Below are 21,266 nucleotides of genomic sequence, written 5' to 3' on the forward strand. Positions count from 1 at the left end.
TGCTCCTCTGTTAAATGACCAGATTTGGGGCTGTTCCAAGAATAAATGCAGGAGATGGCTTCATTTACCATCTTTTCTTCAAATTATGGTGGTCAGTATTTGCTATTATGGCATTTCTCTTGTATTTTCTCATTTTCTATCTAATTAAACAATAAATCAACACATATAGAGGCTGACCGTGTTAAAAACAGACACACAGCAAGGGTTTTAAATTCATTCTGAGTCCCATGTGTTTTCTGTGCACAGCAGAAAAGATCTGAAAATATTTGTCTTCTGAATTCCAAAAGATAAATTGAAGACTGTCAATATGACCATGAACTGAAAATAAAAGTTGTAAATATGATCTTCAATTTAATCATGGGAGAAGGAAGCTGTCTTTTATGGAAATAAAAATATAAACATTTGTCAGCTACAATGAAGTACAACTTTCATGTCAGCAGCAATGGCACTTGAGGGTCCTGCCTTGAGTAGTTTGAGATCCAGTCACTAAGGACAGTAGGGCAATTTAAATTGTTCATGCACTCTATTGTATTTTTGTTTGTGAGAAACTCTGGTGTGGGCTTCCCTGGAATAGTGGGATATATTTGTGTAAGGGTTTTTTGTGGAGGCTAAATATAGTAACTTAAACAATCACATTGCAGATACTCCTTGCTCGTTGTTTTGAATAAGGTGATGGTATATAAAGTTATAACTAAATGTAAAGCTATGCTGTGATTTTATGGCCAGCAATGAGCAAGCAGCCTTTAAGCTTTCCATGAAATAGTGGAAAATTGTTTTACAAAACCAGAAATAGACTGAATCTAAACTTTGAAAGAGAACAATAAATACAGGTTCATACAAAGGGTCTATGTCGTGAGAAGTGGTCAAAGACATGAAAAGAATTTTACCTCTTCATTTCCAAAAAATCAGATATGTATGTGTAATGTTACTATTTTCTGGCTAGCTATTTCTAGGTAAGCTGTTTTCAAAGACTACAATGGTATTTATGTAGTTAAGCTGGTTTCAAAGACTAAATATATTTATGTAGTTAATGTGATACATCTCTTGTCGGGTAAACTTTGTCTTTTTTGTCACAATAGCTGTACAGTTTGGATTAGACCATATGCAGGTGAGTGTAGGTACTTGGAAACAGACTGAAATGCTGGGAACAATAGTCAGAATATGCATGAATATTCATAGAAGGAAATTGATGGCAAATAGAACTGAGGGACAGCTACTTCATTTACTCATTCCTTTCTTTAAGTCATACTTCCAACCATAGAATATAGGCAATAAAATTATAAAATTGAAAGGAATTTTTATCCTTCTTGATTCGTGGTTTCAAAGTGCTCTGCAAATATTATGTACTTTCTATGACTTACATAAATATTCTTGTAACTACTGTTTTTTATATTTTCCACAAAATAATCTTAAAATTTCTTGAGGAAAAAGAATAGAGCTAGCCATGAGATTATTCCTTCCTTATATCAAATTTCTGTGTCCATGGGTTGTTTTACTCAGCTGCTGCTTGAGTTGGAGTACTACAGGAAATTTTAAGCCACAGAAAAGCACTTTTGAAGATGACTGAATTAATGTAGAGATGTCACCATGTATCACAGTAACAAAGCCCATACTGGTATATGCAAGAGTAATTTATGTCCTTAGTGTGGTAATTTTCATTTTATTTTCTTCATTAAATAGCAAATGAAACCAGAAAGCAGTTGTATTTTGGACAACAGTTCCAATATAGAAGCTGTTGTTGATTGATTTTGGCACCATCCTATATTTATATAATTATTATCCCAGATTTCTGCCAGACTTGAAGTTTAGTCACCTGGTTAGCAGGCCTAGCTTGCCTACAGCAACAGCAGGCAAGTGAGCCAGAATCACATCACTTGTTCAGTACTGGGGCAAAAAGAGAGGAACACAGGTTCCTTTTACATCCTTTCACATCCAGGGTCACACTGCTCAGTTTTCGGATGCCATATAAAGAAAACATGAGTGAATACAGGGAAGCAATTCTATGGGAATGATTCAAAATGCAAGTCCAGCTCAAAGAGGAAATTTTAACAAAGTCTTTCTATTCCCAAAGATGAATCTCTGGATGGAAATCATGGAAAAATACAATTATAAAATAAATTTGATAAGTAGTTTTCATGGCAATTTCTATCTTCACCCATGACCATTTTGTTCCCATAGTTCTTGTACACAAAAAGATGAAAAAAAGGCTCTAAAATTAAAGGTCAGGTCTATCTATAATTATAAGTTATGTCTTATATTCAGATACAGTTTTCCTGGGTTGTTTTTCAAGATGAGGGTATATTATGTATATCTTTGTGATCAAGTGGGTGTCTTGGTTTTTTTTTTTAATATATATATATATATATTAAAAAAATAGTTGCTTTAGTTTTATACTGTATAGTTGGTTGAGAGCCATATAGGAGATTCATAAAAAAATATATTCTGATTATTGTGTAAGTTTAGAAGTGTCCTCTTCTTTCCCCTCCCACTTGGAGTACAGAATAGAATGGATAGAAAACCAGGAGAGAGTGAATTTCTGCTTCTTGCTACTGTCACAGGAAATATTAAGTGACTTAAAATGGGCTGGTACCAATGTCTTCTTGTCAGTGTTTGCCAAAGTAAATGGGAAACTGTATCAGTTCCAAATCCCTTTTGGCTACCATCTCTATATATTTTCTGGCTATGCCAAAAAAACAGAATCCTTTTTTCTGTTTCATCTGCTATGCTTCTTAAAAATTTCCTTTGCACTTCTGTTGACATCTAAAGGAATTACTTCAATTAAATATCAGTATAGATATACAATTACATACATTATGTGCAGCTATAAAATGTAGTTGAAAAGAAATTGATCAACTTTAATGATTGAACTGAAGTCGTCTTAGTTTTTCTATCACAAAGATTTGCAGTAATTTGTAATGCTTTAGGTAACTACTTCTTGAATGTGAAACACACACAGGTGCAAATGTATTCCTACTTGGTTTATCCAGGAGAAATGCAGACTAATTCTTCAGCCAAGGTATAGCAAGATTTGTGTTTCTAACTTAGCTGTTGGCTCCCTTTCAAGTCTGCTGTCGTTCTTCATTTTTTCTTCTTACAAACTCATGATTTTTAATGGAAATGGAAGGAAAGCATGTTATAGGAACAAATGAAGGTCTGGGCCTACAGATGCTTGGCACAGAGTTAAAGCATAAAAAGTTACAGAAGTGATACCAAGTCCTTGAAAAAGTTGAGGGACATCTCTACAGTACCAAGATATAAAAATATTTTCTCAGAATTTAATTACAGAATTCTGTGTGGGGTTAATCTGCTTTCTGATAATAGTATTATGTTATTGCCACATGAATTCAGGTGGGATGTTGCTTCAAGCTTTTATAAGACTTAAATTGCTGTTCCAGATATGGAGCCAAAAGTACATAAAGAAATATCCTGATGGAGAGGTGTGTAAAGAAATGAACTCTTCTCCAACCTTGTCCTAGCTAAGAATTCCAACTGCCTCTTCTATATGTGAAGTTATTTCTGAGCCTTTAGCATTTATTTATGTATTGGAGTTATCAGTGTAATAATATTGAGTGACTTTCATTTCACCAACAAATGCCTTACATATTATGTCCTGTATTTCTTTTTTTAAGAGAATATTATCATCTTCTTTATGGATGTTTTTGATGTTTTTGTGAACATTTAGTTTTTCTCCACTTTGAAGAAGTGGTGTTATCAATCACCCTTATAAATGCTCTGATTTTTCTTGTGTTCTCAGTTTACAAAAAAAAAAAAAATCCACCACAACCCTTAGCTTTTCTCTTAGATCAAATATTAAAGCACATATCAGGCTGCAGTCAAATCTAAACTTTTGAACTGCAGGTTTTATTATTTTGCTCTTTAGAAAGAGCCTGATTTTATAGAATTGATAGCAACAGTTTAGCATGTCCTGACTCCTTTGGGAACTGTGGTGTGCTCAGACAGATGAGGAGTCATCTGAGTTTATGAGAACATAATCACAGTCTGGCTTTGGAAATTTGTCTTTGTACCACCAGTGTTTTTCAAATTCTATAGAAATGTCTTTGGGTACTCAATATACGCTTCCAAAAATTGAAGTTGTAAACAATTGGGTTTTTAAACGTTTTCTCAGCATTATTTCACTAGTAGCTCAGTTTCAGTGTACCATTGCTTCACAATCTCAGTTTTATTACAAATTAGAGCAATGTAAATTCTCCTCTGTGGGAATGGACTCATCTGTCCAGGAGAGAGTGATCTGGATCCAGGTTCTGTGCACTCTGCTGCTAATGGAGAAGTGCCTCTGCACACTATCACTATATCATCAAGCCCTTGTTATAAATTCCTGTGAAAGAGTATGAAATTATTCCTGGCTATTGATTGCAGGTTGTTAGAGCTGTAATAATAACAATTTTCTGTTCAGCATTTCCTTCCCTTTACCTCTGATACCTTTGAGCTATGCACCATAAAGTACAATCAATACTGCCAATATCAGGTCTTTTTGCTGTAATTTCCAAAAAATTTAAATGAGAAATTGTCAAATAAGTAGGTTTTTATCATTATGTCTTGAACAAGTAAAGCATGCAAAGAACAATTGACTTTTTATATTTGAAGTATTTGTGTATATATTTGTGTGCATGTATATATGCATGCATACTTCTCATACGTATATGCTTGTATCTAATAACGTGTTATTTTATGTGGTGATTCTGCTTCTATTTCCCTGAATATCAATAGGAATTTTGCCGTGACATTTTTTGCTACCAGAAGTCTCAGTGACTGTATCTCGTTAACTGCTGACTGAGAAAAAACTTCTCATACTTGCAGAAGCTTTCATGTGTAACAGCAAAGCGTTGAATCCAAAATAACCAACTGTGCTCTTGTGGCCTGATAGGAGGGAAGCAGGTTTATATAGTCCTGTAAATAGCTATATTACTTCATTTGAATTTATTATTTTACTGCATATGGGTTTATAATTTTTGAACTAAAATGGAGGTAACATTACAAAGTGCAGAGCAATGCCATCTTTCTAATGTGTGCATTTACAGCTGTGGAAGTCAGTGGGAAGGAAAACTAGAATGTGTTGTGTGATGCACTGCCAGGGTGCTGTACTCAGTCAGGGTCAGATGTCCAGTTTCTTCTGAGTGCAGCTCATTCAGGTAATATTCATGAAGCAGAAGTAACTAATACTCAAATTTCATTCTTGTGGTTTAGTCATAAGACTCCTGATACACAAGCCCTGTAAACTGCAAGGCAAGCTAACCTTTATTCTCATTTGCTTTCTTTTTTAGGTAACTAAAGGGCTCTTTAAAAGATAAAACTGCTCTGTAATACCTTTTTATTTTCTATAATCTGGAATTTGAAAGCCATAACCTTTCTTTTAAAATTTTATAATAGAAATACATAATACCATACTCATTACACCATTTTAGCAATTACCATTTCAGGAACATGTATTTACAATATTCTTAAAGTCAAATGTCACAGTATAACAATGTTTCATACTCTTGAGTGTTTGATCCTGCATACATTTTCCTGAGTGTTTGTCAAAGAAATTCTCCCAGCATGGATTGGCTGATCCATTTATGCATTCAAAAACTATTTTTGTGCCTTGCTGAAGGCATAAAGACAAATGTCTTTGGAAGATTCTGGACCATGTCACTTGCTTTCTCAGCTTGAGACAGAGGAACACCAAGCTGCTCTAAACTCCTTTGGGTGCATGCTGTGGCATGAGTTTTAGAGGTGCACCTGTCAGAAAAGAGAGCACTGAAGAAGTTTGCTCCCTTAGATAAAACAAAGGCAAGAAGGACCAAATTCTTTTGGTGTTTCCAAAAGAATATGTTGTTGGTATGGTCAGCCCTGAACCTTTTTGCCACAATTTCTAAGCACATATCACAGTAAGTTATTGTTTAATATTAAATAACCTTTCTTAATTTCTCTTGAAGAGCTCTTGCCAGTCCTGAAAAAGCATCCTTTCTCCTACAAAAAACTACTGTATACTTCTGCACCAGAGCCTGTTCTGCAAGGCACATTTTTTGTACCTTATTTTTTGTGCTAGTGTAAGTCTTCACTGTTTTTTCTTGAAGGCAATCAGTCCTATGAAGTATGCTGAAATAGGTCTCCAAATGAATTCTTTCTTAGTATATTTGAGAATCACTGCAGTAGGCAAAAGCATTTGAATAAAAACTGCTCTCAGAATTGCTCAATTAAGAGCAGTAAAGCAATTGTGCTCACCTATATAGTAACTACAGTTCTTCAGAATGAATTATCCTTTGTAAATCGGGTGACTAGTTACTTTTTTTTTTAATTTCCTATATTCCATGGTAAAAAATAGATGTTCACAGTGGCACTGGCTTTAGCATTTTTGGGGTATACCAGGTGAATCAACAAGTTAGGTGTGGATGGAGGGGATACTGCTGGCAGCAGTTCCCATGTCTCTGTCACATCTGTGTGAAGGCACATGAGCTGCTCATCTTGGAGGATCCCAGTACTCTACTGAGAAACAACCTTCCCTCAGCATTACTCTGAAACATGGGGAAATTGCTTAGAATTTATTTATGGTGTGTTGTTTCCCTAAAATATTGGGACATCTTGTGGTGTGGTTAAAAAACTTGCAGAGGGTATTCAAATAGATATTTTCCTGTCTATGATATTTTCTGTGGCTATATGAAGTATGTACTATACAGTGCTTATATAGTTCCTTTTGCTTTTTACATCACTGAGTGGTTTTAAAACATCATTCTTTGTCTTCTCTTTGTAGGCATTTCCTGTTTAAACATGGATCTGGGTCTTCAGCTATCTTCAGCGCAGCCAGTCAGAATTATCCCCTAACATCCAACACTGTTTACTCTCCACCTCCTAGGCCTCTTCCTAGAAATACCTTTTCCAGACCTGCCTTCACTTTTAACAAACCTTACAGGTGTTGCAACTGGAAGTGCACAGCTCTGAGTGCCACTGCTATCACAGTGACCCTGGCACTGTTGCTCACCTATGTCATCGGTAAGCGCTGCTCCTTTCTCTGCTGAGTTATTCCTTCACCTCCTCTGCTCTGTCTTCTTGCTTTGCACTGATACAAATCATGTTTTACTAGTAATATTTGCCATTGGTGCTTTTTAAATCCTGCCAGACAAAACACTGGATTGGCTAAAGGTTGAACATAGAATTCTCATTAGCTTTCTACTCTGTTAACCTTGATGCTGCCTAACAGAGAAGGAAATATTATTCAGGATTACATGTTTATACTGGCAGGGGACTCCTGCTGATTTTAATTGCTGCGATATTTTCTTAAACGTTTGATTTCCATATTATGCCTTACAACATTGATTCTCTTAAAGAATTATTTGGAAAGACTGGTAATGTTTAATTGGGTTTTGCCTTGCTACCCTTAGTTAATTTCTTCAGTCTCATCACCATTTAAATCTTCCATGATTTTCCTCCTAATTGTTATATCATTTGCTAGAATGACAACTAGCTTTAAAATAATTTTATATCGTGTTGTCTAAGATAGATTTTGGTATCCCTTTATTGAATTTATGTTTGAAAAATAGGTTTCACAGTAGCAACTTTGCCATTTTGTTAGCAAAATACATTGGACGGGTTTATCAGAGTAGCTAGAAAGGGCTTCGTCAGGTTTGGGGTTTATGTGTTTTTTTTTTTCTTTTTGGAGGACAGGTGTTTTGGAGGTTGCTTGAAGTCAATGTGGCTACAAGCATACATAGGAGAGCAATTCTTTCTGGTTTCCTACATAACATTAACCTGAACTTTAATTATTGCATTGGGTTTTCAATCTGAATTGAAAATATTAAAGAATGTTCTGTGTGTAGAATTTAAGAATGTGAGTGTGGCTTCTGTAAACAAAGGGAAAACTAATTGGTTTTTGCTATCTCACACACTCTTAGACTGTTGTTTTAGATGGCAGTTCACAGGTGGCAGGAGCCTGAGTATTCCTGATACCCTATAGCTTGAATAGGAATAATTCCAGGTTTGCCTGAAAGAGTGCAGTTCATACTTGGTAAAACTTGACAGAAATACAAGTACAGATACCTCCAAACTGATAAATGGCCACTGATTTTCTATACTCTCTGAATAAATGTATCTGTAGTGAAAATTATTAAAATTTCAGTAATTTCTTGTTTCCCACTGAGGTTTTCTTCAGTCCCATAGTGACAAAGTTCTGGTGATTGTCAGCAAGATGCTCATCAGGAGGGATTTTTTCCCTAACATCCTCACCTAATGCATATGGGAAAGCAGATTTGAGCATTTCTGGTGCATGATGATTTGAAAGCACCTGAGGATCTTGTAAGCTCCATTAATTGCAGATTTACATAACAGCTGGTGAGCATATGCCCTCGGTTAGGACAGGCTGTATCATTTTTGCAGCCTCATCTGTTTGCTGCACATTTTATCCCACCCACACCATTTAGATTTTATCTGGATTGAAGCACTGCCTCTTTCATCCCTGTTTAGATTTCAAGTCTGCCACTGAAATTTCTGTTACTTTCTGGGGATATACTGCTATATGTCATCAGCCTGAGAAGGCTGGAAGCACTCCTTGTCACCATGAATTAAAGAGCTCTGTGTGAGTCTCCTGTAGATGTGTCTGTTTGTCATATCTGGGTAACACAAGGGTGTAGCATGTTTTCTTTAGTTAAACAGAGGCAGGTAAAATGGAAACGTCTTTGCATTTTATAAATTATTACCATTTCTATTTATGTTTTCTATGGAAAAAATATGAATTTTTGAACCAGGAGTTCTAATTCAGAAAAATTTTCAGGATGCCATTATTTACTTTTTTTTCCCCAGAAATTTTTGAGTTACAGGTAGTCTTAGTTAGCTTATTCCAAGCAAATATTCCCTCTGCCCATTCTGGTTGGTTAAATATTTAGATAAGTTTATGGTCTCTTTTTATGACTCGGATACCTACGTTCTTTCCCTTTTGCTGGGTTTGAATCATAGCATATAAACTGTTTCCAGAGTTCACTGGCTCTATAGGCTTATATATTTGCATATCTTTTCACATCAAAAATTTAAGTCTGCATGTTTTAAGTGAATAGTTGGATACAGGAATTCAGACTGTATGTAACACTGAAGTTAAAATTCACTCCCCCAAATGTTTTCTCTTTGCTCACCAAGATTCAGATCCCTCACTCCACCAGGTTTTCTTCAAGTCAGAGTTGTGTCTGAGCAATCACAACAGACATGGCCTACATTGTAAAACAAAAATCATTTTAATTTTAGGACCAAACTTAACCTGTGATCAGCTCAGCAGTTGTTATTGGAAAAATAATGGAGACTTCTAAAAGGCAAAATTGTTTTCATCATTGTATTTTTTGACACAGCCTGCATTAACTTAGCATGAACTACAATTTCAGGTTGAATGATTGTTGATCAAAATTTAACATCAAGCTTTTTCTTCTCCTTATCTAAGAACTTATATGTTCTTTTTCAAGTATTTTTCACTGCCATTTAATGCTTAAGCTATACCTTACTTTTAAAGTGACACCCAAATCTCAGCCTCAAGTCAGAGCATCTCCAAAGTCTTAGAGACATGAAGCTTATTCCACATCAAAATTTACAAGTGGCTCTTACATTTGTAATGAACTGAGACCTGTGCCAGAGTGCTCTAAGCTGTGATTTCTATTCAATCAAAAGGTAAACTAGAAAAATGATTTTGTTCTTTTATTTTTCATCCTTTCCCTCTTATCAGTGAGACTCAATAGCAAAGCTTTTACATAAGAACATGTAATTCTTCTGTATTTTCTCTCCTTTGAACTACTACTCAGTTAAAAAAATATTATTTCTCCATTAATCCTCTTTTGGCCTATAATTGCTGTGTTTACTATTTGGCCTTTCTTAAATAAATTTGACTATTATATGGACAGTAAGGAAATTATAGAACACGGTTGATGGTTGTGTAACAGCAGATTTATTGAAAATCTTTATTTTATCAAGAAAAACTCGTATTTTCACTTCAACAGGAGTAATCTCTGTGAATAGTTTCTAAAGTCATAGATAGTAGTTACTCCAAAAAAAACTTATTTCATAAAGTGCATGTTTTGTCTTCAGACTGTTGGAGGTGTAATTGTAAATTTGTTGAATTACTTTCTATGGAAAAAGTCCAACACATTTTTGTTTTTCATTTTTCTGTTTTCCTGTGAGTTGAGAAATGTAAATCACGTAAATCTGGGCAAGGTTGTTGGATTTGCCCACAAGTGGGCAGTGAGGCAGGTGAGCAGTTGGGACACACCTCAGGGAGGTGATGTTGGTGCCTCTCACCCGTGCATGGGGGGCTGCAGCAGCTCCACCAGCAGTTCCTGCTCTGCCTGAGAGTCTTGCCAAAAATTCAAGAGTAAATTAGGCAAATACAAGAGATAGAATAAGAAATACAGAATTTCTTTTGGTTTTTTGCAATACCACGTCATTTCCTTTAAGCCCAGTAGAATGGGTGCTGTGGCTGCTCATTTAGTAGTTATTTTTAGCCCATTAGTGAATAGGATTTTTCTTCCATGATTCTTTACCATTTTATCAGCAGCTGATTTTGGACTTGCAAATCACTGGTCCTATTGATCAAAGGTGCAGAGCTCCCACTGCTCCTATTGATTTCAGCAGGTGATGCAAATGTTCAGTGCCTCTGAAAATTGCATCTCATGTTCTTGGATTTAACCATCCCTGACTATGAAATGACTATTTTATATACAAATGAATTCTCAAGTATGAATATGAAGTCATCCCTATCCTTCATGATATTATCACTATTTATGAGTAGGCACCAGAGGTGGGTGTTGGGTCTTAAATTATATTCACATGAAGGGTAAGGAAATTAAAGCCTCTGTGCTGCCTGACACTGTGACCTGTCATTTCTCACTCCATGTACAAGGGAGAGGAGTGATGGTTTCAACATTGGGAAAGGCCAGACCGAATTTTAAGGACATATCTATCTCAGTGCATGAATTTATAACATTGGTTGCATCTCTTTAGACAATGTATAACAGGACAAAAAAGGAATTATGCAGAGAGGGATCAAGGGGAAAATATACTGCTGTACACAGAAGAATATAATGGTATAGTAAACAGTGCTAGGCATTTCAGGGTTATGCAAATGTTGAGATACAGATGCATAACCCTGAAATGCCATTGAACTCCTTACTGGGAGAACTCTCACTGAGACAGATCCATCAGGGTGTCTCAGCTGGGAATTGTGGTGTCTGCTCTCCTGGATTACTGAGGAGCTTGATACTATCACAAATCTCTAATTATTCAGAGGAGAAACATTTACTGTTGCCCAAGACTAGGTTTTATTTGTTCCTAAGGATAAAACATGACTTGGTAATGAAAAATGAAACCAACATTTCACCTCCTCCTCTAGGAGGATTGCAGGAGAGGAGGGTATATTTGTATTTTCAGGTATAAAAATATATTAGGTATAAAGATAAGACTTCTTGAGAAAGAGGAGAGTGCTGAGAGTTAAGATGGCTTTAACAAACACATGGAAGAAGTCCTTATTTCATTAAATGCCCTACATGATCAAAACAATTTAGCAATTTAATATGTATTTTAAAAAATAATCTGAAGACTGAATCAAAAGTCTCAAATTATGAAATCTGTTTACAGTAGAATGAAATGGTATTTTATTTATAAAATGAGCTTACCAAAGATCACCTCTTCTAAAGGTCGTGATCAAAACTTAGATTCTGGCTCTTGTGTCCAGGTATTTTTCTCATTATTCACCTTTACAGGAACTGAGACACTGATGCATCTGTGGCTTTATGCCAAAGTGAAATCCAGTTTTATAAACAGAACCTGCTAGCAGTTACAGAAACAAATAATTTTCTGGCACTTAGAGCAGGTGCAGAAGGAGTAGTCATCTGCTGATATACATTCTATAACAGCTCTTCTGAAGTCTGGGCTTCAGGGGGATGATCTACTGAGATTCTGTAAAAAAGCAGAGAAAGCTAAACAGAAACCTTTAGTGGAGGTCAGCAATTTGGAGGGGCTTCACATTTGCAGGATTTTTTTGTCCTTTGAAGTTCATCTTGCAGATAGTAAGTACTTATTGCACAGGACTTTTTTGATGTCTCCTCACTACTGAGCGTCTCTTTTGCACTGGAGCCAAGGCTCTTATTCACATTCTGCCAAACATGTAGCACTGGAGTTGACAAGCTGTGCTTACACAGAAGGTAGATAAGAATAAATTAAATTAGATCACTGGCTTCCTAGCAGATGGCAGGTTAATCCAGTTTACAGAGCGAGTTCTGAAAAAATTGCTTGTATTTTTGTGGATATTTACCTGAGTATGCAGTAGAATTGTGGGGACTGAGGTAGTCGGTCTGGAACTCTCAGGTTTTTCTGTTTAAATGTTGAACAAAATAAGTGATCTGGTCAGTTACTTCAGAGATGAAGACTCAAGCTTTTGTTCTGAACATGGCCCTACTGGTTTTACTTACAGCAGTAATATGAAGCAACAGAAACCTGCCTCTGAGGGGGGAAAATCCCTTAGGCAGCATAAAGTTACACTTACTTTTCATCTCTTTGCTGAGACATTCCATGAAAGAAATTTATTGAAAGGTTAGATGATGTAGGCCTTTAATATTTCTTTTTCTGCAAGAGATCTGTTTTATACCTAATAATTTTTTTTTTTTTACCTAAGAAGCACAATAATTTACCTAAGAAAAGCTCTGTACTATGACTAGGATCTTCTGTACTAGAAAGAGGTCATTTAAAATTACCCTGCACAGCTCCACGGTGTGGCCTGGCCAGGGCAGCGTGGCTGAGGAAAACATTTAGGTTCATCATGATCCTGTGGCATCCTCCAGTTTCTTCTAATCCACAGACTACAGACTCCTCCAAATTTAGCTTTTGCCATAACATTCATAATGCATGTTTAAAAAAAAAAAAATCTGTGCCAACTTTTGTATTAGAATTTTATCACAGACTTTGAATTTATAAGGGCTATCTAATAAAATATAAATGAAATATAGGTATGGTAGTATCCATCATGTAAGCCCTATCTCCCCACATTGTGTAACGAGGATCAAATTTTGCCTTCAGATTAATTTTGCCTCCAGATCACCTCAGTGAAAGCAATGGACAAGTCTGGTCATGGCAACGTGCAACTCATAGATTGCACAGAGCAAAGTAATGATGTCATTATTTACAGGGGATTATACTGGGCCTTCAGCAGGCCAAGAAAAAAAGAATATCTCTTCAGATGAGTGCAGTTCCTCCCAGCAGGGAGAATATTGCTGTCAGAGGAGAGGTTTGGTTAGGCCAACTGATGGAAGTTAGGGTCTGATGCTCCTGCTGACTCACCACAGCTCCTCCTAACAGGAGTGTGAATTTTGCAATCATGCCAGCTAATAAGCTGTTTCATCTCCATTTGTCTGCTGGCCCTTGGGTATTGCCTGGAACTGTAGCAGCTCAGCAGTGATTTTACACACCCCACCAGTACCTGAAGTGTTTTAGGTGCTGCAAAATACAGGGTAGGTGATTGCAGAAATTTTTTGGAATGCCAGATAGGGAGAGCCAGAGTAGCTTTTGCTCCTTCTGTAAGTGTAGTCATCAAACTTCAAGGGCTGTTCTGTGTGAAGTTGAGCTGCATCATCTAATGCATCCTTAGCCCTAATGGTGGGTTTCATACTGTTAGTCAGCCCTCAAGGGTGCTGCAGTCAAGGTCTTCAGAAGGTTGAGCTGGGAGGAAAGGACAGAGACATTGATCAGAAAGTGAATCTCCCTCCTCCTTACCCAGCCCTGAGTTAGGCTAAGTTAGACAGAGTGATGGTATCATCTCCTATTTGTTCTGTGGAGTAGGAGCTTACACCTGGGCATTACACTTGGGAAATACAGCTGAGAACCTTGCAAATGGATTTATGCTGGGGGAAGTGACATTGTGGCCCACATTTGAATTGCACAGCATTTTCTGTGCCCTTTTTTGTAAAAGCCAGAAATCCAATAGAAAAAAAAAATCAAAGGGCAAATAATTCAAAAGATAAGTTCTTTTGAGCTTTTTAATGAAATTCAGTACATGCCTACTTATTTCTAAAGAGATTTGAGAGATGGAGATTTGAAAGTTTTATGTAATCTTATTTGGTGAAATAACTGTACATATGTTGTAGGAAAAAAGCTCCATAGGAATTTTGTATACCCTGGGTAAAAGAAAAGTATCACAGAAATGAAGAGGTTAGGGAGGGCTCTGTGTCTGCTAAATAAATATCTATAGTTAACTTCTGAATAAAGTATCTCTCGGAATTAATGCCTTCACTGGTGTTTGTGGTCTGGTTAGTCCCAGAGTGTCACCTGGATCTGAAGGTAACTCCTCAATAGCTATAATTAATGTAATAAAAATTGGAATGGTTTTAAGACTGCAAGGTGACTGGGTTTCTGCAGTGTTCGAAGTCATTCAGATCAGTTCATGCAGACCTTATTTTCCCAGCCATGTGCTTTGCTGTACAGCCCTCAGAGGTGCCCATTGTGTAGCCCAGTCTGGTGCCCCGTGTCAGCTCCTGGGGATGAGACATCCGAGCTGGCAGAGCCATCCTCTGTGCCATGCACTTGGTGTTTCCAGGGAGGAAGCTGACTGTCAAACATAGATACAGATCGTTTTGCAGCTTGCCAAGCTTTGGCACAAGCTATAAAAACAACAGCACTTCCCCAGCCTGAGGGAAGACAAAGCCAGTAAAGGACTGGAATTGTTGAGTGGATGATAATGTAAGCAGAGTGTGTGATGGAGCAGGGGCAGGCACTAAGGAAAACATTCAGCCCTGGCTTTGTGACCTACCCTCTGCAGCATGTGCAAATGCTGTCGTAGGAAATGAATAATAACAACAATGGGAATAGTGTAAGAAAGAAACAATATCATATTCAGGATTCCATAACCACTAAAAGCTTATTATTGATGTGGGCAGTTGAGTTTTGCTTCCAGTAATCTGTTTCAAGTGCTTATATAATTTTTTGCATTAGTATAAATGAAATGTGCATTCATTAGCTATCAGTCTCATTGAACTGTGTTCTCTTTTTTGTTAATGACTCTTTAAATAATAATAACGTCCAGAAGCTCAAGTCAGGAGTAAGAGCACTTACTCTAGAGATGTCAAGGCTGCTTTTTGTTGTACATGGCAGTGATCTGTCTCACAGTAAGAATCTCAAAACTCAGACCTTAACTGTGTGATCTGACTGCAAGACACTTTTCAAAGTATTATCGTGGTCCCTTGGTGATTTCAAGACCATAGAATATGGAGCAATTCAGGCTTGAGATCTCACCACTGACACCAGAAAGCGTAGAAGGATCCTTCTAATATCTCTTCTGGGGGGTGGGTATGTGCTGCCCAGTCTCCAGAGTCCAGATCTGATGGTGAGTCAGTGGTTTGAGATGCAGTAAATTTCTCTCAAATACGTCACCTCACTAATTCAGCAGTAATGCTCTCATTTGCTTGATTTGGGTCTTGTATCTGTAGTTGGGTGACCCTGGAGTACACAGATCTGGAATTAATGACTGTAGTTTGGCAGCTTTACATTCTTGTAGTAGTGTTCCCAAGCCCTGGGCAGGAATCCATTCAAGGCTTGGGATTTTGTTGAATTTTTATAATTTAACTTTTCAGTGTGCAAAGGAGACTTGTGACCAAACACATGGGAAATGGACTCCAAGTTTTCTGGTTGTATTGAGATATTTTCCTTGAAGTATGTACAAGTGCAGAATAAAACCCTGTACTTTCTTAATGCAAGACCTATTCTAGATCACACTTATTTCTCCTGGGAGTCTCTGAGGTTCCTACATGGCTCGGGAAGAGCAAATATATTGCCTTGTAGGCTCCCACTGTGGTCAGATCCTACTCAGTGCAAATTGCTGCATGTGGCTAAAGAGCTGGTGCTCAGGCTTTGCTCTTCATGTGACAATTTCAGCTCCTCAGTGGGGATCATCCTCAATCCATATTTTAATGGGTCATCAGTCCTCCCTGCTGAGCTGCTTCAATGCTAAGGCAACCTCTTCCTTGGAATAATTTGCCCTTCTCACTAAGACCTAAGCAATTGTCTAGACTAACTGCAGTACTGTCATGTTGTACTAAAATAAGATCCTCTGTTGCTATCTTTCTCCTACCATCCTTCAAGGCCTCAGATCAGAAAGAAAGAAGGGAAAGCAGAAAACATGAATGGCTCTGCAGGCAAAGTAGAGTAGGCAGCCTCTGCATATGGCAAAAAAGATAGTTTATAACTTCTAAAAAGGATTATTTAGTAATTTTCCTTGTACATATAACAACTATATTTCTGTCCATTTGTGTTGTTAAATAATTGAATATATTTTAGATGTAGAGGCAGCTTTTTATCTGCAGTGCAGTTCTAGACTGTCTGGTTAAGTAAGTAACCAGTAAGTAAGAGTTAGTTTTTGCTAATGTTAACCTAAATGAAAGGGTTTCAGAGTGCAGTGGGCACAGTTTCACTTCAAACTGGATTGGAAAGGTGAGATGTTTTAGTTGGTGTCATTGTTTTTGTCAACAAAATCTAAGATCTTTAACAGTCAAAAGCTGAGGGACAACACTGATATAGTTTTATAATCTATCACACAACATTGAATTTATTCAACTGTTATCCTTTTAAGTGCAAGTAATTCCATTAATTGCTGCAGAAATGCATCACCCTAACCTGGCTGAGCTCCAGAAGAAAGTGTGGAAACTAATTAAACATAGAGTTTTAAGGTAAAATGGTAAATTGCTCATTAGCCCCCTTGAAATTCTGATTTATTACTAACAGAATAAAGTAATACTTGACTTTGCAGAAACTGGGTCATAGCATTCTTTCGTAGTCTCACTGAAGGTGCTGTAGTTTAGACACCAATTAATTGGTCTTCATTTTTTTGCAGCAGTACACTTGTTTGGTTTAACCTGGCAACTACAGCCTGTGGAAGGGCAGCTCTATGAAAATGGAGTTAGCAAAGGAAATAGAGGAACAGAATCCATGGATACTACTTACTCACCAATCGGAGGAAAAACTTCAGATAAAACAGAAAAAAAAGGTAAGTGTAAATGAGAAGGAGGCAGATGGTGAATAGTTAAACATTACTGCTCTTCAGATACTGTATAGTCTACATTTTGACAGTATTTTCAGTTCAGGTTCGATCTTCTTTAGTATAATTTTTAAACAGGTAAGAAAATTCCATAACCAGATAGGTTCCTTTAGCAGAACTCTCTCTGAAATTAGCACCCAGCCCATTAGAAAAGGAAGGTTCAGTAGCACAGTGAGAGAAGAGATGAGAGTGTTTGGCTTCTGTCTTGAGACAAGGAAGGGGAAACCATATTTTCCTTCTTCCCTCTTGTGCAGAGGGCTTGACACTGTGCCTGTCTTGCAGACCAAAGTCAGTCTCAGGCAAAGGGAACCTCCTTATATTGACAAGTCAGAAGTGCAGAAGAGTAGAAATCTTAATGCTTTTCAAAGCATTCAGTTCTTGAAGTTTAAGCTAAAGCACAGCATCCTGTCACATCCCAGCTGACCCAGTCACAGTGAATCAGCTCCCAGGAATCTCCCACAGCTCTCACAAAATGCCTGAGCCAGTGTGGCAGCTCCCTGCTGCCAGGGGCACAGCCCTGCTCTGCCCTCCCACCTCCCTCTGCAGCTCGCTGTGTCCCTGTGCCCACTGCAGGGATTGTCACCTGCACAGCCCAGCCACATCAGTCCTTCATGGCAGCAGAAAATGGCTTTGTTAAGGAATGCACATCATCTTCTGCCAAAGAAGTGGCTGAACCAGAGCTCTTGAAGTGCCTGAGCTAGGATAGGAAAGGAGTGGGCTGTGCAGCCAGGGTGTGAAACAGAGAGAAGGATCTGTCTGAGATGTGCAATTCCTTCCTCTTAAGTCCTGTAATTTGATGGGTTTTTTTGTTTGATCACCTGCTCCAGTACTAGTCACATGCTCTGGCCCGTGCTTCCCATCAGCCATCATGACAATGCTTTCTGACCATAAAAAGAAAATGGCCTTCCCATTTCTTTTTATGGTACACAGAAAATGTGGATAAATCAGATCAGATCAAAGGGAATGGGAGTGGAATATGAAACCTAATCTTTCCAGTTGTTAGGAGAAAAGTAAAATTGTACTGGTAGCTCTGCAGTGATAGGAGACTTACAGAGCTTTCAAATTTTAGAGCAGAGCAGGGATCTGATTTTGTGTGTTCTGGGTAAGATCCATGGCTGAAAATAGGCAACAAAGTGGAACACTGTTGTACCAGGCCCTCCAGGAGGAAGATTGCACCACACATCAATAATCTTGCAAATCAGTGTGGCACAACTGGATACAGATCATATTAGATAAATGAACAGTAGAAGTACATGTAAGGAGACAATGATGTTGTTTTCCATTATTTCATCCTTTAGAATGGATTGTAGAATGAGTTGTAGAAAATGTTTTATACACTTTTGTATTTTTGTCCTGGTACACCATAGAAAATGCCTCAAATAGTTCTCCTCAACTGTGTTAAATCATTTTGTCAATGTATTACAGATATAATAAAAGCTTTTCCAATGCATTTGGCTTCCAAAGAAGGATGTGTAGAAAAACATCAAAAACATCAGAAATCTTCAAAGTTAGATAGTTGGAATAGATATGCAAGTCAATAAAGAGTGAAGTAGGTAAAAATGCAAACCGCCTGCCTTGTCCCTGGGAATCCCAGTTTTTAGTGTAGCTACACAACTCCCCCACAGCACTAAAGAGCAGAGTCCTGTGCTAGCAGAGCCATTTCACTGAGGGCTTATCCAGCAGTTTCAGAGGTCAGGAATAGATCTGCACTGTTGTCTCACTTGGCCCCTTTCACATTTTGGGGGTAACATGTAATCCAGAGTTTAAGATAGCAAGGAGTATACACTTGGGAAAACACAGGGAAAATTATGTGGAATTAGTACTTGCATAGGCTGACTCTGGCTAGTCTTTGCTCATTTTCTTTTCTCTCCATCACTTTTAATATATATCAGTAATTTTATTCCCAGTCCTCCTAACAAATTCTCCATCTAGAAGTGATGAAAAGGAGGACTTGGAAACAGGCAACTCCTTTCCCTACAGCAGGAACCACAGAAAGTTGATGCTTTGCCTGTAAACTTAAAGCCTCTGATGTAATTTCACAGGAATAAATAACTGCTGTCAGATACTGGTGATGTCACATTTTCCTAACTCAATGCAGCAGTACAGAATGCTTTTCCAGACTTTGCAAGTGTATATTTTAAACTAATCTTTTAATGAAAATCAATAATTTAAACCAGGAAGTCAAATTTCTTCAAGAAGTCACTTTATAACATACTGACCCACAGCTATGAGTTAACACGAGTTAACATTTTAATATGTAGTAATGTGATTAAAAAGTCAGATATCCTATTGATGCTGGTATTTATCAGGGGAGTACAAGGAAATTGATTGTTTCAGGATCAGTAGTAATAAGCATGTGGGTATATTCTTGTGGAGGTAATTGGCACCACGCTGTTCAGAGTTTTTCTTTCTTGAAGCCAAGAGAAAGCTGTGATTAGGAATCTATCTTCTGTTTTAGACTTCTGAGGAAATTGTGCTTAGAAAGCATAGGGGAGAATTAATACCCCAGTTGGCAAGATTGGAGCTGTACAAGGAATTGAATACAGATAATTAAATGATACTTTGTCATAAAAAAAAAATTGGTTTTACAACAAAAGCAGAATTGTATTGCAGTGCTGTAACTTTAAAAGCTTATTTTGGACTTTTTCAAGAAAGAGCAAAAAAGTACAGAAGCATAGTCTGTGAGGAGTGTGTTTTCAGGTGCCTTTTTTGTACAGCCAAATACCTGCGTAGTTCAACTAAACACAGAAACAAAGCTAAATTATTTTTCTGTAAAGAAAGCAGAGTGGCACAGTGAAGATGAAAATATGCATTTCAGACATGACTCCTACAAAGGCCTTTCCATGCTCTGTGGTTGTGTGAAAAATTAACATTTGAAAGGTGGGGATTCTGTGGCTGCATCCTGTCAGTAGGGGCAGACAGTATGTGTATTTTCCTGTTAGCATTGTGAACAGCAGCCTGCACTTCTCTCCAAGGGGAGGAGATATATGTACATATAATTGAATCTGGGTTTTTTAAGCTTATATTAAATTATTGCTAAAGCAAAGGTATTCAGCCAAATGGGGAAAAACTTCCAAGGTACATCGCAACACTAATATGATATTCAGCATAATTTGATTATATCAATTAGTGAGAATTCAGCCAGAATGACAACATAACACTTTTTCTTTTCAACAAGGAAACAGACCTTCTCACTCCACAATACGAGAAGCAGTTGCTGTATGTTAAAGACCTTGAACACTGACCAGTAATGTCTTTAACTTCAAACATTATACTGTACCCTTGGCTTTTTACTTAGTGCTCTATTGTCTTGTAATTGAATCATATTAATTACCATGTATCAATATCATCAAAAAAACCCATAGTGTTTTACTTAACCCAGGGTAATTGCTTGCAAAGAATCATTAAGATTTAATATCTCTAGAGTATTGGAAATAGGGGAGTAGGTTTTTAAATTTACATAAGCCAAGTAGGATCTTTTATGGATTGGGGTGGAAAGGGATCCACTTTCATTGTACAACAGAGAAAGTTTAATTCTCTTTTCAAAACTCAATATTCAAAATTTTTTCTATGAAGGCCACTAAAAATTCTTTCTATGAAAATTTTTTCAAGTTGGGCAGAAGTAGTCTCATCTTGAACATTGTTCAAGTAGCAATTTGGAAATACTTTAACTCAAAAACTAAGTGTTGTATTTTTAGAGTACTATATTGCAAGTTCCTACTCTAAAAATAGATGTATTTACATGGTGAGGTGTTATAAGTTAGTCCCTCATTCTTGCTGTGGGTTTGATGACACAAAGCAGCTGTAAAGCTGGAAGATCTGGTGCCCTGAGAATTACTCCTACCTTGTAAATTAAATCTCTATTCATTAAGAATGCTAAGTACTTCCTACGCTAGTTAAAGCCTATGTAAGGTCCCACAGAGGGGCTTTGCTATTAACACACTCAGGCAAAAGCTGGCCCTAGCTTTACTGCTGCTGTTTTCTTTTCCAGGGGTGATTTATAAAATTTCATGTACATTATGTTGGTTTAGATATAAATATCCATGTATTTTAAAAGATGGGGCTCCAGTCACTTTGCTCCTGGTTATTTTTCATTGTGATTCTGGAATGAAATGAAGCATAGATGGGTATGGCTGCTGAATTCAATCCTCTCCTGACTTGTCCTCTAATGCCACACACTATCCTGCTTTTACCGTAGTTCAGAGTATGGAAATGTCAAGAG

General features: G+C 37.3%; 1 protein-coding gene across 7 annotated transcripts in view; it reads left to right on the plus strand.

Annotated features, from left to right (window-relative positions):
• The window catches only part of TENM1 (teneurin transmembrane protein 1), a 775,300-nt gene that overhangs the window by 625,838 nt on the left and 128,196 nt on the right, over positions 1–21,266 (plus strand). For 6 of the 7 annotated variants that reach the window (XM_054289924.1, XM_054289930.1, XM_054289931.1 and 3 more), the window contains 2 exons: positions 6,752–6,990; positions 16,841–16,993. In XM_054289924.1, coding sequence (XP_054145899.1) covers positions 6,752–6,990; positions 16,841–16,993 — 392 coding nt within the window. The remainder of the gene's footprint in view (positions 1–6,751; positions 6,991–16,840; positions 16,994–21,266) is intronic. The other variant, XM_054289929.1, reaches the window with a different exon arrangement.

The sequence above is a fragment of the Melozone crissalis genome, unplaced genomic scaffold, assembly GCF_028551555.1.
Source record: "Melozone crissalis strain CALT ecotype California unplaced genomic scaffold, PUWL_Pcris_2 ptg000068l_1, whole genome shotgun sequence".
In the NCBI taxonomy this organism is placed as follows: Eukaryota; Metazoa; Chordata; class Aves; order Passeriformes; family Passerellidae; genus Melozone; species Melozone crissalis.